This window comes from Diachasma alloeum, unplaced genomic scaffold (assembly GCF_001412515.2).
Source record: "Diachasma alloeum isolate Michigan unplaced genomic scaffold, Dall2.0 Dall_scaffold_00216, whole genome shotgun sequence".
Taxonomy (NCBI): Eukaryota; Metazoa; Arthropoda; class Insecta; order Hymenoptera; family Braconidae; genus Diachasma; species Diachasma alloeum.
Window position 1 is genome coordinate 1,063,379 of NW_021680381.1, and position 19,875 is coordinate 1,083,253.

General features: G+C 35.4%; 1 protein-coding gene across 2 annotated transcripts in view; it reads right to left on the bottom strand.

Annotated features, from left to right (window-relative positions):
* Window positions 1-477: 477 nt before the first annotated feature.
* LOC107037299 (phosphatidylinositol 3-kinase regulatory subunit alpha) overlaps window positions 478-19,875 on the bottom strand; it is a 77,377-nt gene continuing 57,979 nt past the window's right edge. For both annotated transcript variants that reach the window (XM_015255780.1, XM_015255779.1), the window contains 8 exons: window positions 17,839-17,973; window positions 13,578-13,851; window positions 13,373-13,471; window positions 5,172-5,357; window positions 4,918-5,046; window positions 3,500-3,707; window positions 3,140-3,364; window positions 478-2,208 (listed from right to left, as the gene is read on the bottom strand). In XM_015255780.1, the coding sequence (XP_015111266.1) occupies window positions 921-2,208; window positions 3,140-3,364; window positions 3,500-3,707; window positions 4,918-5,046; window positions 5,172-5,357; window positions 13,373-13,471; window positions 13,578-13,851; window positions 17,839-17,973 (2,544 nt within the window). In that variant the 3' untranslated portion in view covers window positions 478-920. The remainder of the gene's footprint in view (window positions 2,209-3,139; window positions 3,365-3,499; window positions 3,708-4,917; window positions 5,047-5,171; window positions 5,358-13,372; window positions 13,472-13,577; window positions 13,852-17,838; window positions 17,974-19,875) is intronic.

Genomic DNA, 19,875 nt, shown 5'->3' on the forward strand with positions numbered 1-19,875 from the left:
GAGGGGAAAAATAATATATGTATAAACCGACTTCTGCTTTACTTCGAAAATAAATTGACGCACCTTAAGAGACTGGCACAGCACTTATAAATTACGTAAAAATTACCCTCCTTTCTTGGCAATTCATTAGTTTACGATTAGTTTTTTAGTTCTTTGTTCTGGGTTTTTTAAACGTTGAACAAAAAACATTTTCGTTGTAACAATGGAGAATGAAGTCGAAAGGGGAATGACAATGCACGTACGAAAAAATTTCTTTGAAAAACCGAGGGATTTAACTGGAAAATTTGATTGGATTTCTGTTGAACTTTTACTAGTTTTTGGCCGATTCTATTGAAAAATTCCGCAACTTGATTGCACGTTTTTTTTCAATAAAAATATTCAAAGGATAATATTCCGTGGAAAAAAATAAACAGAATTCGATTTTTCAATGCAACTCATACTACTGAGATATTTTCTCTCGAAATTCCTCGACTCAAATTTTCCAAGGTTTTTTCGTTAATTTTTTTTTTTTATAAAAAGAAAGAATTTCCTATCGAATTCGCTGGGTTTTTCTGTGAATATTTTTCGTGCGTGTGAGTATGGATTTTAATGTTTAAAAGATTATTTATCAGGTTTTGATGAGAATGGGTTTTAGACTAATCTTTCCCCTTGGAAATGGGAATTTTAGCTTATGTGGTAATGGGAATATTGGTGTTTTTTTTTCTTCTTAGTTTTCATCGGAAGGACAGAAACTGGCTTAAAGCGGCAAGCCAGACTCACGGATTATAGATTATTGTTATATGTTGGCGGTGCTTTAACGCTTTTATGGATTCGTTTTTTTTTCATGTATTTTCCCCGTCAGACTCGTTGGGAGACTCAACGTCAATCATTTTCCGTCCAAATGAGCACTGGTTAGACATTTTGTTGGGGTGGTGTGGATTTCAACCACCCTGACGCATGTTGGCGGCCACCAATGCCATTTGATTTTGATTCTGCGCTAGGATGAGCCGTTGCTGGGCCTGGAGACGGGCAAGATCTGTCGGTGATGCAAATGCTGGGTACGTGAGAGTTGTGTTTAGACTTTCGTTGTGCTCCTCGAGGGAGTTCTGGGCGTAGTGAAGGACTAGCTGCTTCAGGTTTTCGTAGATGTTGTATGGATCGGCGAAACCATAACCACGCTCAGTTGCGTAGATTATGCAGTGATTAACGGTTCCATTACACATAATTGACAGAGCATACTGTCCAGTCCTCGACTTTCTGACCAAAAACGTTCCATCAGGTTTCCCAGCGAGAACCCTGTCAGCATCGTCCCTAGTTCCCTCCATATACGACCATGTTCTCTCATCAGCGTGCACATCCAAATCAAACTCCTGAAAATCATTCAAGGCAAGTTCTCCACCCACTGGATTCGAGTAAGAATGATTCAACGTGAGCTGATTGATCTTGGTCTGCTTCATGCCATGCTTCCTCAGCCACATTAAATGCCTGTCTCTCTGCCTCATCAATTGCACCATGTCGGGTTTGAGTTTGTACATCTCACGCTCGAGAGTTCTGTTGTACGCAATCTGCTGTCTCAAGCTGTCGTCCAGGTGTTCCTTGCTGTCCTCCAGTGATTTCAACCGATTTCTCAATAATTCAGCGTTATCAGTCAGCGTACACTTCTCATGGGGTTGCGCCTCCTTCTGGAACTTCTCCTGGAGTTTCATCTGGTCCTCGAACATTTTTATCGCCTCGCAGAAGGCGTCCAATGCCTGACGCTTCAATTGCACCTCGTAGGCCGTTCTGTTGTACAATTCTGAACACTCTTGATATTGCTTCATGTGATTGTGCATTTCTCTATCCAACTCGATGAATTTTGCAACCACGTTGGGCATGTCCTTGGTCGTTGAGGCTATCTCCTCGTCCTGCTGGGATCTCGAGACTGGATGCAGGAGCTTGATGTCCAGGGTCGCGTTGTACTGAGCTAGGGAACAATTGCGATAGTGGTCCACCAGCTCGATCACCGAGTGGAAGTTGAAGGGCTCTGAGAAGCCGTATTTTCCACCCCGGTGGCAGATCTTGATGAGCTTGTTGGTACCACCTTTACGGAGGGTCAGGGTGTACTCTCCTCCTTTGGAAGACGCATTGCGCACCAGGAACGTACCGTCTGGAGAGTCTACCATCATCTCGTTCACTTCGTCACGAGTTATGTCGCCCCAGTACCATTCCGCTTCCTGAAGAGATCGAGGCCTGAAAAAAAGTCAATGGGTTTGATGATTAGATTTTGATGTTAACATCCTTCTAGGAAGGTTTATGTAGTTTAATTGAATTGTTTAAAGAGTGGAGAGGAAATGAAACAGATGAATTCGCGAATTTTTTATTCGGATTGTCTTGGAAATATACGTGAAATTAACGGTTTAGGGGAAGTAATTATATACAGAAAAGGTTTCTTTGATAATTTGATGAAATGAATTTTCGGCTGAGATGAATGTATTGGCTGAGACGAATTGGATGGCTTAGTGTTGATTGGGAATTGATTAATTAAAATTTATTCGAAATTATTATAGCTTTAACAGGAGTAGAAGTGAATGTGAGAACTTAATAAAAAAAAGTGAATGTGAGAATATCTCAGACCCTCTGAAGACATTTATTTTTCACGAATAATAATTTGGAATAGAACTTTGAATATTTTTGATGATTAGGTTTTTGATGTTAATATTTTGATGGTAAGGTTTACGTAGTTAAATGGAATGGTTAAAATTATTCTCTCCAGAAAAGGTTCCTTTGTCAATTTCTCTGAACGTCTCCGTAATCAGAATATTTGGAATCGATGTAAGAAGTTTCTTTTCGCCAAGGCGGGCGGAAAAGCAGGTTTTCCTCCCACGAAGCGGGAAAAATAACGTTCTCACCACGGGAGGTAAAATAAAGGACCCTTACCCACGTGTTTTTTTTTCAGATTTTTAAAATGTTATCTAACGGTTCAACATCGAAATTCAATTTCACACCTGCAAAGTTTGCATCATAAAATCATTGTAAAATGTCCGAAAACTTAGGGTCAAATAAAGCTCAAACGAAAGCTCTGATGTTCGACTATAAAAGTAGAAAAGCATTTCACTGGAGACAAAATAGCGAAAGTACTTGAATATTCATAATTATGACACACTCAATAAGTAATAAATACCTGTGAGTTTGATGATCCTTGCTCTCTACACTCATTTGTCGATCACAAACAATTGTGTCCTCATCCAATGTTGAAAATGACTCAATAGGAAACTGGGGTCGTGATACCTTGCGTGGTGGCAATTGAGGTGCACTGGCAAATTCTGGCAATCTCTCACCCCAATTACCGTGTAATAACAGCAGTTCCATTATACGTATGTGGGCCTCGGTGTTATATACAACTTGACTGTAATTGGTAATCGACGTGTTTACAGAGAGAATGAATTTGAAGCTTCAATTGAGGTGGTTTAGTCATTAATCGATAAATTGATAAATTAGGGAATATGAGGGTTGGGGGAGAGGGATGAATCGATATACTCACATGATACGCTCCCAGGGGGGTCTGAGGATTATGTGACAGAGCACTTGAACGAGGATCGTCGGTGGTTCCGTGTAGCCACGGGCGTGTTGTAATTGACAGATACGGCAGAAGTGAGACATTAGGTAGTACAATGTACTTTTGTGATGCTCCGGGAGCTCTGATGCCAATTGATTGAGTTTCTTAGCACATTGTTCATCGTTTCTCGAACCTGAAAGAGTAGATGGTAATTGTAGTCATGAATTTGTTGGCATGACATTAAGTTTACGAGATTTAATTGGATAGAGGAGAGACTTTGATAATTATAGAATTAGAATTATGAATTATTAATCAGCTGATGAGTGGTATCAAGAGGAAATTTCAAAGGGCTTTTGGGGGGGAATTCCGTAGATTGTTACAGGATTAATGAGAACTTTGGAATTCAGGGGATTGTTCGGGTTGATAGGTGCTTTTGTTAATTAAAACAATAAACTGATATTTTTTACGGAAAATTTTAAGGGCTATGAGACAGGTTTCATGACATCTTTTTATAGAAGAAAGCGGTGGCCATTCTGCTTGAATTCTAAATATGAATAAATTTGTTACGATTCCGAATAAATGATTTTTATGGAGGAAAATTGACTGTTTATAAATTATTTATAGAAACTGCTCGTAATTTTCAAAAATTGCAATTGTTCAATTATTTTATCAATCTTCCTACAAAAGTAAACTTTCAAATGAAAGCTCTGAGGTTAGACTACAAACGTAAAAAAGCATTCATTGCAAAAAATAGCCAAAGTACTTGGATAACTTTAACAACTGAATTTCGCAGGTAATTTAATCATCTATAGCATAAAAATCCAAATCGACTTCTGGTGATAAAAAATTGGTACTCGAAATTATGAGAGTCATGAGAGTCATAATAAGGGTCACCAGGGTGAAAATATAAATCATAATAAATCACGAGGATCATGAAGGTCAGAAGAAGATCCACAAGGGTCAGAATAAGGATCACGAGGGTCACATTAAGGGCCCAAATAAGGGTAAGAAGGATCAGATTAAGGGTCACAAGGGTCAGAATAAGGATCATGGGGATCATATGGGGGTTAGCGAGCGGAGCGAGCAGGGGGCGCAGCCCCCTAGTCTTCCATATAATTGACTAAACATGTAGATACAATCAACTAAAAAAAAATTCATTTGCTCAAAAGGAAAGATTCGACAAAGTTTGAATTCTCATAACAAAAGTTCATTACATTGATAAATTTATTAAGTACATCACAATAAATGAACTTTTATCACCAAAATGATTTTGATGAAAGTGGAATTTTCATTAAAATAGTTCCTTCACGAATGGATTACCAACTTATTGAATCAGTCCGCAGATTCATAAGCATTAATAAAACTTTATGAAACAAGTTTTGCCATTTAATGGAATTATTTACCTGCAGCATCCAAGAATCTGTCGTACCACTGTACAGGAATAATAGGATCCGGCAATTCTCGTAAAAACTTTTTCAATACGCTCGCAATACAATAGGGGCTGTACGAGCTCAAATCAGCATTGTAGACATCTTAATGCAACAGAATAAGAATTGAATTCATCACATAAATGCGAATACAATGTGTAAGTAAATAAAGTGCATCTTATATTTGTTTCTCTTTATTTTCATTATTTCATTTCTATTCTCTTACGTACCTTGGTTGAGCTTTTGTCGTAATTCAATAACCTGTTCGTTGGGTGGACTGTTGTGATATACTTTGTAGAGATCGAGTTTTGTGTCAACGATTGCACGCTCCTCGAGGGCCAAAGTGCATCGCTCGACGAGGACCGGTGCTTTACGTGACGCTGCATCGAATTGTGAGCACAGGGCGAGGCCGAAAACTAAACAGAGAGGGGATCATTATTATTGCATTTTGCATTTGCATTTGCATTTTTTTCATGTCATTACCGAGGAGCTCTTTATGAAGTTGAGAAAATAAAAATAAAATGTAGGTACATAATAGTAATACTTAATTGTAGAGTCAACTGACCAGTTCAATTACTAGCCCAGTAATCGAACTAATTTGCTACTCTTCACAGAAAATACATGAATAGTCGACAGTGGTATCACAATACCAAAATCACATACTAAAATTGAAATTGGAACATTTCCAGACGGTGTTATAATCACCAAACACTTTTAAATCTGAAAGAATTTTTTTAATGATCTATGTGATGTAAAGTGAAGTCTCAATGATCTTCAAATCAACTTTCCACTTATATTTTTTAAGATTTTTTAAGATACGTTTTCATGATGAATGAAGGTAGTATTCAATCGTATGACCCCAATCTCCATATCGCATAAAACACTAGGGATAGAGATGGCATTAAGCAGACTTTTCTGGTGACCTTCCTCACGGGATTTAGGAGCAGAAAAAAGTCTACTCTAGAGTAATAAAAAGGGGAAACGAGAGATATCTGTGTGTGAGGCACTCGACAACGGTTGCAATTGTTAGTTAGCATGAATTACACGACTCATACGATCAGCTCTACTTGATAAGAGTATCCATTTACAATGGCATAAAAAAGGTAGAAATTGAAGGAGGAAAAAAAATATGAATTAATTTCTACAACTCGAACGCCCACGCGTCCTCTTCAGAGTTATGTGCAATTGACTGCATCATTTGCCGAGTGTGAATTTCAAAAAAAGATAAATGCATTTATAGTGAGAACATGAGGTCTTGATAAAGTCTGTAGTAAAGTTGTAAAACGCAATGAATTGAGACGAGTATCGCTGAATTTAAATAAAGGAGATAGTGTACATCTTTCGAGACCTTTTTGTGGAATACAATGAGGGATACAAAAAAATTCTTACGAAATTTTCACTATCGTCCGGTGATTTCAAGACGTTCTTTGAAAGTTCCTTTTGACCGAGTTCGAAGATGAAGGCGATAGCAATAACCGTTATTTTGATTTATTCGAAAAATTTCAAAAATTTTGTGTTTTTTGAAAATTAGAATTCCGAGGCTATCTGTGAATACCATGCTTTAAATGAATTAAATCATAGATTAAAATGTTTGTTTTAATGCAATTAAGTCGAAGTTAAAAGATGATTACGATAGCTATACTGGTTGATTTGATTTTTATGATGATTGTTGAAAATTTTGAATTTTTCGTAAATTTCCCTGAAAGTGAACATTCTGATGGTTTCTTTAAATGCGATGTTTCAACTTCATTCAAGTATGTATAAATAAAATTTTTTTATCAATATTTTATCGAAGGGCTGAGGGGAGAGACAAGACTGTAAAAAAGACAATCGGTTGTCTAGAAGAAAAGGATAATGAGAATAATGATGATGATAACATCCAACTAATTTGAAAATCTGATAAAATTAGGTACAAGGAAATCGTATTCAATTGAATAAAATTAAATCAGTAGCGAAGCGATAAACCGGGTTAAGTCGAGTTTGACTTTTGGGCAGTTTTTTACGAATTTCTCAGAATCTAAGAGAGATAGCAAAATTTTTATAATGACATTTTTTATAGCACTCAATTGACTCTACAAAAAAGGTTATGACAAAAATTTTTTCATCTCTTTTAGATTCCGAGAGATTCGTCAAAAACTAGCTAATAGTTAAAATCGACTTAACCCGGTTTACCGCTTCGCTACTGAAATTAACTATACTATATGCAATACAAGAGCAATTTCCCATTTGTTTATCCTCTTGATCTTGAGTATGAAACGATAATTCTTTTAGCTCGAGGAATCTTCAATTAAAATTGTTTTTCGTCATTTTTAGATGAAACTGTCATCGTGAAATGAAATTCATTCAATTTTCCTTCCTTCCTTCTGAATCATCTCTATGACAAGTGATTCGAGAGACAAATGTCAAAGACCATTCTCCTAGCTAACAATATTCCCATCAAGGAATATCTTCTGATTTTCTCGTAAATCTCTCATTATCGAGATAATTGCACATGTTTCAACGCTTGACTACTGAATTCTGCAGTTAATTGCATCATCTTCTATTACGATCATTCAATTATCTATGAATCAGTCTCTGGCATAATGTCAATCGTGTGATTAAGTCACACAAGTGATTCTCATATGTTTATTCCACGTGGATTCGCTAACGTCAATCATTTAAAACGGGAAATGAACATATCTATGATTTTTTGAGTTGAAAAAATTCATTGAAAAGTCCTTAGATCCAGATAAAAATATGTTCCGATCAGTTATCACGGACAATAACTGTTGTTCGACAGTAATTGATGAATGACTATAATTTCCACTAATGATATTGTGAAGGAATAAGAATAATAATTGTCATTATCACATGGATTACTAATTTGAATTTCCACAAAGTGTCTAAGAATAGTCGTCATCATTATCTTGTTCTGCACAGTCTCCATTTTCTACCTGTTTAACGTGACAATTAGAGGCCAATGAATGGACACAACCTGTTCTCAGCAATCTCGACTTGATTAATGGTAATGTTCATTAGTTATCCACGTGGATTGCTAATCTCAACAATTTGTAAGAAGTCAATAATTATTCAAGTCGTGATCTGGTGGAGGAAAGATAATCACGATCTGCCAAGAGATGCACAGAGAAATATTACCAATGATTCCGCATAGTACTTGGTAAAATGATAAATAAAATGTGTTAAGGGAATTTTATGAAGAAGATGCAATTTTTCTTGCGGGTATCTTTGGAACTGGTGCGTTCATTTCGCAATATCTACATCCAGAAAAATGATTTATTAGATTCAAATAAAGTTTATTTGAATCAAATAAATGAGTTTATTTAAATAGTACCAAATAACAGTTTTTTTTCAAATTTAATAAAAATTTTGTTTGTCATAAATAAATTGTTTGTTTAATATAAGTAGATCCTTTTTCTTGGAACAAGCAAATAAGTTCAGTCATTTGTAATAAAAATATTATCGAAATAAGTAAAAATTTAGAAATAAAAATTTTTATTTCATTCAAAAAAAACATTTTTCTGGGGGTAGAGATTTTTTTGTAGCTAATTAAATTCTCTACAACAGAGGTTCCCTGAAGTTTTCCTCCAAACCTACCACTCCCAGGGTACATAATTCTCATGAAGTTGTCTCACTCATCTCTCCTAGATCCATTCATCCATCATAACAATCGCCCAATAAAAAAACAATCTCATAAAAACTATATAATTTAGATCTACTAACTTCTCCAACATTTTCCTCTATATCCACTAGTTCCCAAGATATTTGTAAAATGATCTGCAGAAAATCTTCACCCATCGTTTTCATCCAAAATATTTCTGACCACGATTGGGCGGGCACAGGAAGGAAAAGTTTCAGTTTTCAGGTATGTGAGTAATTTTTTGGAATCGATCATTAATTTGGAAAAATCAATCTCTAATTTTTACGGATTCTAAACACGAACGAGAATTACCCTAAACTTTAGGGATTCAATCACTGAAATTTAAGAACAAAATTCATACAATTTAGGATTATATCATCAGAAATTTGTTACTTGATCAGCAGATTCCTAAAAACTACAACTTTTTTGGTCCGTAATTATTTATAAGACTAATAGATTCATCGAAGAATCCCAAAAGGCGTTCTTTATAGCCCATAAATGTCTCTACAAGAATGGTCCACTGAATTTTTCCTCCAGAACTCCTATTCCCAAGGTACAATAAAATTCGTAAAATTTTGGAATCCGTCACTAGAAGTTTGTGAAAAAATCACGTGATTTTAGGATTTCTCGCCCGTTGAATTCAAGAATACCGTAGATCCCTGAAAGCTAAACCTTTTTTTTCCTCTGTGAATAGTTGTGAGACTAGTTTATAGAAAAATTCCAAAAGGCGTTTTTTATAGCCCATAAAATTCTCGACAAAAGAGATTGACTGAAGTTTTCCTCCAAATCAACTATTCCTAGGGTACACGATCTTCACGAAGTTGTCTCATTTATCTCTCCTAGATCCATCCATCAATCATATCAATCACCCAATAAAAAGGAATATCTAAAAATAATTTCAATCCACCAACTTCTCCAACATTTTCTCCTTCACTTGATGCGACAATTTCAGTCGAACAGATGAACACAGTCTGTTCTTGACAATCATTCGCAAATTAAATTACGGGAGTAAAAGAAGTAGACGTGGAGAAGACTGAAGCAGATGAGCACAAGGGAGTCGAAGGGAGAGGGAAGTGGAGGGCGATAAATGGAGGTGATGAACCGGAGACTAAAGTAATGGCCACAGCATTTGTGTCTATGGGCACTGGCGCCACTCGTATGAATTAACCGGCAAAATGCGCAGACTCTCGGTCATTCCCAATGTATACCACGTGCAATGTTTTGTGATACCATTATGACATGCGCCCACAGATTCACAAGTGAGCTGTATTAATCCTCAGTTGCAATAGAACACGTATATTTGTTGTGTCAAAATGTGCACAATCGAGTAACTTCCGACATGTACATAGTGAGCAACACTTATGAGACAATCGATTATTTTATAACTCCTATCTGCATATTTAACTTTATTGTTTAGAGTGTCCTTGAAATATCTCACGTACAAAATTTACTATGACAGATGTATAATGCAACCTCGATTGTGTGGTTTCACTGAATGCAGATGAAGTTGATGATTTTTTATGATGATGGATTTATTTTTCGATATGCCGAAGGAATTTCAATAAGAAAAACGAGATACTTTGACAATTATTCCGTGAATAACTTTGGAAGGAAGGGGTTGAGAGGAAAATTTCATTAAATCTTTTTTGTTGAGAATTTTGGGAGGAATAGAAAATGTCTTCTGACTTTTTTCGATAAAACCACTAGTTTTGGAGATATTTAAGAAGTAATGGGAATAAAATCTCTAACGAATTGAAAAAAACTTGTAGAATAGTTCAGAAATAACTTGTGAATTACTAGGGTCATAAAAAATGCAAAAAAATCTTTCTTGTAGATATTTTGTGATCTGGAAAAAAGGTTCCATGACGTTGTTCATAAATTACTAATTTTATGGGCATTTTCAAAATAATTTACAAACATTTTGAGATCCATCTCTTTCTAGCACTGGTTTTAATGATTGCATCATCATAAATTTTTTTTATGCGATGAAATTATACGTAATAGTCCGGTTAAACTCTGAACTTTGAAGTTTAATTCAATTTCCTATGTTTGATAAATTCACCCAAAAGTATCTGTACGTTGAAAATTTTACATCTCTCTGTGGTTTAACACAATGATACCTCCAAACTCGTGGTTTTTAGTCCCATAAAACGTGAGCATTACACTTAATATCTGTTGTGGTTAACCTCCGGCAAGGGTAAGGAATGGCAACGGTGGCTATAGTAATCGTATTTTCCTACTGCGACAAAACCACAAATTCGACACATAATTTTTTTTCATACACGTGTAAATGTAAATCCCTCTCTGCTAGAGTCTACTATGAGTTTTAAAAGTCGCGGGGATATTCGAGTAAGATTTCTCATGCATTGAAGATCGATTATATATGTTTAAAAACGAAAAATTGGTGCAAATAATTAATTGTTTATTGTTCGTGTGCCCCGCAGATGCTTATAATGTTAAAAATAGTCCAGAGCTTCCAATTTTTCAGCTACAGAGGTTTTTTTTCCAAATTTTTGACAAAATGTGTACAATAAAAATTACGAATTGTTTTTAAATTCGACTCCTACGCAGCTAATTTCGTTTTGTTTAAATAAAATTCCACCATTCATGTAAAATAGCCTGAAGAATGGTTCTGGAAGAATCGAGAATATTTTCTTTTTTTATTCGTATTTCTTTCCTACTACCATTACGGATTTATAGGCAGCATCGAGAATATATTTTAAGTATTCTAAGGATAATATTTCTGCCTGTTTTACATGAATGGCGCAAATTTTTATATTCAACAAAACGAAATTAGCTGTGTAGGAGTAGAATTTGAAAAAACTAATTCATAACTGTTATTGTACACATTTTTTCCAAAAGTTTGAAAAAAACTGTAGCTCAAAAATTGGAGGCCCTCGACTATTGTCAACATTTTAAACGTCTGCGAGGCGAAAAAACAATGAACAATTTTTTTGCATTAATTATTTGTTTTTCGACATATATAATTGATCTAAGATGCATGAGAAATCTCACTCCCATAGCTCGCGACTTTAAAATCTCATAGCGGTCTCCCCTAAAATCGAGTTTGACGATTAGTTTACCCTTTTTTGTAGAGCTCATTGAGAGCTAAAAAAATGTCATTACGAAAATTTCACTATTTTCCTTAGATTCGGAGATATTTCTCGAAAACTCAGCTAAGAGTTGTCGACTTAAATCGTTTTACCGCTTCGCTACTGAATTTCATTATATACAAAAAAAATCGACTGGAATTTTTCGCTAAATCTAATATATCCAGAGTTGTTCAGGAAATGAATGAGAAAGTGGAATGTATCACTTCGGATGATCTCATCTTATCCTACTAGTTTGAAAGATATTGAAAAAATAATTTCAATGAAATTCTGTATGATGTTGGAATCACACATAATTTCTATCAAAAAAGTTTAATTTGTTAACGGTGTTTTACTACTACTACTGAAGTCAACGAAAGCTAAACGTAAATATCTCAGAGAATAATAATTCTGGCATAATCCCCCTGATCCTACTATTTCCATTTACATCCATGGAATGAATGAGAGAGTGAAACATAATACTAAGGCATACAAATCCGGAATCATCTTTCGCTTTTCATTCCATTCTCCTGATATTCTTATCTTATCCTATTAATTGCAAAGATATTTGAAAAACGATCTGCATGAAATTCTTTGCGATCTTGAAATTATACATTATTTCTACTAGGAATGTTCCATTTGCTGACAATTTTTTATGATTACTACTCTACTCTAGTTAAAATCGTCAAGAGACCCTTCTGAAGACAGATTTTTTGTCTACAACAAACTCCTGACATTTATTCCTAAAGTTACTATTTCCACCAATTTTCACAAAAACGATGAGAGAATGGAGTATAATATTAAGGATATCCAAGGATTCAACCATCTTCAATCATCAAATTTATAAATTAAATTGCGTGAGAAAAATTTGAAAAACATGAATATTCAGTATTATTAACATTACATTTTGCACAGAATTATTATTTTTTGTAACATTCGTTGTTCATAAATAAATAATTGAAATGGTTTATCTTCGGAAACCTTATTTTTTTAAAGCATGAAATCGATTTCTGGTAAAATTACGAATATGAAATTTGTTACGATTCCGAAGAAATGATTTTTATGGTGAAAATTTGATTGTTTATAAATTATTTATAGAAAATGCTCGGTATTTTCAAAAATTGCTATTTTGATTATTATTTCGTTAATCTTCCTCCAAAAGTAAATTTTCTAACTTTTAAAATAATTTTTTAAATAAATTTTAAATAATAAAATCGTTGTAGAATGTCCGAAAGCATAGGGTCAAAGGAGGCTCAAATGAAAGATCTAATGTTCGATTACAAAAGTAGAAAATAATGTCAATGGAGAAAAAATAGCCAAAGTACTTGGAAATCCTTAAAGCATAAAAATGCAGAATAAATTTTCTCTGTTCATTCTGTTTTTCTGATATCCTCATCTTATTCTATCAATTTCAAAGATATTCAAGAAACGATTTGCATGGAATTTCAGTTGCGCTTGATACCATGAAATGTATCAAATTTACTCACAACGTTTCACAGTCACGGCTGAAATGAATGACTGATAACAATCGTCAAGAGACCCTTTCTAAAGACAAGTTCATAATGTACAGAAAATTCTCCTGAAACTTTCCCTTAATCCTACGATTCCCAAAGATATTCATAGAACGAATGAAAGATTGAAATGTTATACGAAAAAAATAAAAATTCAAAGCCACATTTTTCTTTTCACTCTGTTTCGTGCTCACCTGAAGTCAATCGATTGCTTCGACTCTCTGGCTCGGATGGTACGCAGGCCGTGGGCAAACCCGTTGCCGTGCACGTTCTGTGGGCGACCAAACCGCAATCTAAAATAAGAATGAAATCAAGAAAAATAAAAAATTGACAAGTGTCAAAAGGAAATATTTGACTGGCATGTTCTCCTCAATAATTCCAATTGATTAAGCAACACACCTTGGCATAAGAATCCTTGATGCAAGAGACCCCGAAGATATTTGTGGCACTTGTCACATCTCTCCAAAACACTGAAACTGTGAGGCACTAAATTGTGCTGATTACCACTGCTGCTAAGTGTCACAGCAGTATCACTGGTTATGTTAGTATCATTGCTCGATAGTGATGTTGATGACTTTAATGTCTCTGACGCTGGTGACGTTGACGTCTGGCACAACTCCTCGATACACACCAGGATATTCTTCTGATGAAACTCATCCTTAATTCCCATATTCTAATTGAAGAAAAGAAAAAATCAATGTAATTAATTGCAGAACTTGTCGTAGTTTACTCAAATAATGCAAATATTCCCACGAAATTTTCCGATGCTGATAAGTATTACTCATTAGAACACACATTTCCATCCATTTGACTAAACACTGTCTTAAATAAATGAAACGAATCTCCAAATTGTCGCATGTTTCTTTTCCAATAAAATCGGTATTAACGTGATGATGCAATTCGATAACGATTTTTCATCAGCTTGTAAATGGCAACTGGTCGTTGGAAAAATGGTTAAAACACAATTTTCGGTAAATCACCCAGTATTGAAAGAACGTGGCCATAAATCTATGAAGTTTGCTTGAAGCTCGCAATTTCAATGTCAATGATGTTATCCCTGTAATATGACAGGTGTAGTTAAAGTAGCTCTATCCTTAAGGCCGAAGTCATTGAGTGTTTTCACAAAACAAGTGAAAGATTGTTTTCGTCACAACATGGTCAAAATATTTTTGCTAATAAATTTGCCATTTGCTTTCGAGTGGAATTTCTATGAAGATGTAATTTAAATTTAATTCAATGATTCATTTAATTTAACATTGCCCTAACGTTGGCGGCCAACATTGTCCAAATGTTGACAGCCAATATCACTGTAACGTAAGCAGCCAACATTGGCCCAACATTGGCCGCCAACATCACCTTAAAGTTGGTAGCCAACATTGGCCCAACGTTGACAGCCAACATCACCTTAAAGTCGGTAGCCAACATTGCCCCAACGTTGGCCGCCAACATTGCCCCAACGTTGACAGTCAATATCACCATTCAAAAAAAAAAAAAGAAAAAAACAAAAAACAAAAACAAAAAATCCACAAAAATTCCGCTACGTAGCGCAAATCTGAAAATATTCCCTACACTGGGAAAAAACAAGTTTTTTTAGAAGTACCTCTTTTTACTTATATCAAGAAACTTCTGACTCGAAAATTGACAAGAAGATAATATCTCACACTGAAAAAAGAAACCTTTTGTCAAGAGATTTTGTACTCGTCCGAAAGATGAGGGGCAATTCGTTCAAAACAAGAAAGCGACTTCTCGAACCAAGTCAAGTGAATTTTGCATTATAATATTTTGCATTTGAGACTTAAAAACTGTTGTCTAAATCGATTTAACTAGACTTGGTTGAAAAAATCACTTCCTTGTCATGAAAAAATTATCCTGATCGTTGGGGCAAATAGAAAATCTCTTGGCAAAAATTTTTACTTCCTTAGTGTGAGATGTATTTTTCTTGTCAATTTTTGAGCCATGAGTTTCTTGATACAGGTGAACACGTACTCTTGAAAAAAAAAAATTTCTCAGAATAAAAATTAATTTCGAAGTTGTCGTAATTACATGTATTTAGTTCTGGCTCAATGTAATTGTCATTCAACTCTCATCTTCTTCTGTCATGCGGTGATAACTTTGAAGCCGAATAATTTTTTGAAAGAACGTCGAAATATATTTTTTTTTTAAATTTAAATTTACCAATTTTGTACAACAAAAGACTTTTGACAGTCTCCCTAAAAATTCCCCATTATTGTGACACTTGATGTGTAAGAAAGAAGGGCCAATCTCACTTGAAAATCCATTTTTTGTAAACATCTCAATATCGAAACTAGATAGTGGAAATCTTGTAGATTCTTTTGTGAAGAAAAAAATTGAAAGCTACAAGAAAACTCAAAAATTCCGTTAGCTCGCTCAGATCCAATACTATTCCTCAAAAATGAATCTCCAAGTAGCCTTATTTCCTCGTTTCTAAGCTATCACGATGCTACTGTAATCTAACCCAGATTTTTCTTCCATTATTTCATAATCACCTTGAGAACTAGTGGATTTTGATAAAATATCAGAAGAACTTTGTTGTAGGGAATGAAATCTCTCCTCCAAAAAATTGTCTTCTGATGCTTTTCCCTAAAATCCCTCATCATCGCGATAATTAAAATACCAGAAGATAAGTCAATTCCTCTTAAAAATAAGTTTCTAGTTGCTATCTCAGTGTCGAAAGTAAATCGTGTAAATCTCATATCACTTTTTGATTAAGAAAATTGAGTTACAAAAAACAAATCCCCGAAAATCCCACCATCTGCCCCTGATCCAGCGATATCCCCCAAAAACAAATTTCGAAGTTCCCTTATTCCAACTTATTTAGTCCTACCATTTTTCTACTGACTTGAATCAAACAACCTGAACTGAAAACATTTTTTCCTCGATATAGGAAGGTACATAATAGTAAAAGCCAAGCGTAGTCTTGAAACCGGTGGGAATTGGGAGACGAGATTGCGGGTTCTATCTCCCTCCTCTGAGTCTATCTCTCTCTTTCTGCTTCACATTAAGGAGGGAGAGGTCTCGTGGCCAACGAAACGTGACATTCGCTTGCCGGCGAAAGATCGTGAGCCAAAACGAAGTCACGGTGAATGCAGAGAAGAGCGCTGAGGCTAGATAAAAGAACACAAAAAAATCACGAAAAAAGAAAAAGAAACTGTGAACTGAAGAAAAAGAGGAAGAGGGGTCAGGGGAAAGAGGAACGGAAGGAGGTGAGTTTAAAGTGAAAGAGGGAGTCTCGCTGTAGGTCTTGGGCTTAGACTGGGAGTATGTCGTTTCCACACACACACAAGAAGGACACGAGACCACGGTGGACAATTTACGAGTCGATTAGTATGTTAATCGAGATTTACGCTGATGAAAAAGCCTTGGCGCCTTGCATCGTTTTTTCACACTTTTTTTTTCAACGAATATTCCACGTTTCCATTTTTGTACCTCCCCCGAAACTACTTCAACTACAACAAAAATCAGTGGTGATATACTGAGCAACAGGAGTGAAATATAAATTATCGGAGTGTTTTATGTGGATGAAAATAAAGTGAGGATATCATTGACTGAACTCACTTCATCATTTTCCAAGGTTTCAACATTTTTTGACTCGTTTCATGTGCTGTTTACTGTGAAGATATTTTCGAGAATAATTTTGATGAAATCTCAAGGAATAGACGAAAGTTGATTGAACATTTACAGAGAGATCGAGAGACAAAATTCTGTGACTTTTTTCTCTACATTTCAAGAGAGTGACATTCAATTCGATTAGGCAGAAAAAATAATGAAATTTATAATTTCACGGAAAATTCAATGGAATTCGCAGTTTTTTAGCTGAAGTACAACGAGAGATACTAAATTTTCCTTGAATTTTCCTTGAAAACTTGGATATTTAGTAGCTAATTATACACAATTTTCTGAATTTCTATGAATTTTCATAAAATAATTGAACTACAATTTACAGTTTCCATTGATTTTTGCAAAACTGAATTTTCGATGACAAAATTCCTTAAAATTTCAGCGGAACGATGATTAAAGATACCCAAGTACTTTGGCTATTTTTTCTCCAGTGGAATGCAAAATTTCAAATGATGTATTCAATCAAAGCCTCTCAAATCCTAAAGATTAATTTTTTAATTTTCATGTAATATCTAAGCTACATGCTCCGGGAAAACTGAATTCTCCTCTCATTTTTGTGATATTACAGTCAAATTTCGTTCAACCAAAAAAATAACTAATTCCGAATATTCGACGCTGATAGAAAAGATGGAAGGATTTAGTTGCTCTTAATGAGACATCTTGACTATTAACACCATTCATACCATTCATGATTTTAATAGCTAAAAATCCTCGTTAGCAGCAACTAAATCCTTCTATCAGTGTAGCATTTGGTATGTCAAAGCCATCAATATTATATTCTGTTAACAAAATTGTCTCGTCATGTTTTAACATTCCAGAAGAAAATCAACATTTCTTGAACAATTCCATTTGAATATTTAGTGTTCAATGGAAAATATCAGTTGCTTCACTTCACTCATTGAATATTCCTTGAAAATTTAATAAATGAAGCAGAATAGAATTTGTAAATTTGTCAAGTTTTTACTTGCACTTGAATATCCTCAAATAAATAAAACATTGTTCAAGGGAATGTGACACTCACCATCAGCTTCTCCCGATCCAAGTGCAGCAGATCGGCCCCTTTGATGTCCTTGGATTTAAATACATCGGCATATCGATACAGATTAAGGGCCGACATCCACTCGACCACATTCAGAGATGTCCACTCGCTCACAGGCTGAAAAATTTCAAGAAATAGGGAATTGATTAATCAAAATGAACAATCGTCGGATGATAAATTTGTGAGTAATTTGATAAAGAGAATGCTTGTTATCAGGTGTAATTTGCGATAAGAATCGATTGGTGATGATGGGAGACCCTCGATTCGTTCTGATTATTCTTTTTGATTAGCTTTTTTCGTGTTTGTGAGATAACGCGAGGAAAGGAGGACTGGGTTATCCGTATGAGGTTTTGCGGTCTGTTACATTGCCTTGGTGATATCGAGGGTTGTGCATTTATTTTAGGAAAATGATCTTGGAAGAAGTTCAAAGAGACAATTATACCAAAATGTTGTGAACCAGTTTGATAATGAAGACGATTTTGCTTTATCTAATTGTAACACTATATTGTATTTAAAATTTCGGCTTCTCGGAAAAATTAGGAGATTCTAGAAAATCGTAGATTGATGGAAGAAATTACTTCTCCTGAAAATTGTGTATTGCACGTGGTTACACTGTCCGTAAAACGTCGTTTTGAAGAAAAATTATTAGTGATGCCGCGAGACACGAGAGAAAATAGACGAGACGAGAAGAGTCATTCGAGACAATGACAGAAACGAGACGAGACAAGAAAAGCCGGTCAAGAACGAGAGAAACGAGAGGCGAGACGATAGTCGAGAGAGTCTCCCCCTCTCTGCCCCTCTGTGTATTTTTTTCCGGGCAAATTGGATTATAGAGACGAGATAAGGCGAGAATCTCTCAATTCTCGACGAGACGAGAAGAAATTGCTCTCCCATTTCGATACGAGACGAGACAAGAGAATGGCTTCCTGACAACGAGACCAGACGAGAAGATGCCGTTTCTCGTCTCGTTTCATCGCGCGGCATCGCTGAAAATTATGCTCGTCACTTGGCCGAAAACAACTTTTCTGACTCGTGTGATTGCATTCCTTGGTTTCAATTCAGTCTACAACCCTCACACGCATCAGAAAAGTTTTTTCGGTCTTGGGACAAAAATAGGTATTTCGGCCTTGTGACGAAATAATACATTATGTACTCGCCTGGACTCGGATTAAAAAGTCACATTCGTCCGATAGCACTTTTATCGCCGTGTGACACAATATTTTATGTCATTGGGCTCGAAATTCGCGAGATTTTGTGGAAGGGGAATAGATTGGTCACCCTATTCACCAGATTTGAAAAACAACAGAAAATTTGATAAACAACATTAAAAAGACTGTTCATGGTGTTCCACAGGAAACATTAGAACATGTATATTCCACGGTTTTAGGAAACGTTTGGATTTTTGCGCCAGTGTTGATGGCTCTCATTTCGAAGACATTTACTATTAATCGCACTTGTCACGTACAATTTTTATAAGCTACTATTTTTGTTAGGTGAATTACATGTTTCAATAATGAATATACGGTGGAACAAAAATGACAATTCTCCTCTATTAGGAACTGTATTCCTTCTCTTTTTCCCTGTTTCCAGTAAAAAAAAATAATCAAACAGTTTTCACACATTCCCATGGGACACCCTGTATATTCCCCAGAATTTTTTTTACGGTCGTAAGCGCCGTTATCGCACGCGCAGCGTGCGTGAGTCGAGACTTTACGAACGGAGTGACAAAAAGTTCGTTGACTAATCATCTCCGCAGGGTTCCTGCATCATTAGCTCGTCATTAATTCGCCGACAGACACGAATTCACCCTGCGTGAAGAAGTGGTAGATGATAAGGGAGACCATAAAAATATTGTTTATGAAGGCGGGGGAGGAGTGTTAAAAACAGTTGATTTAAGGCGTCATAACTTGACAGTTACAGCATCATAATAATGTGTAATAAAAGACGAATTACTAACGACGAGAACACCAAAAATACATGGTAGAAACGCTATAAGGTATTATTGCTATTAAATTTGTC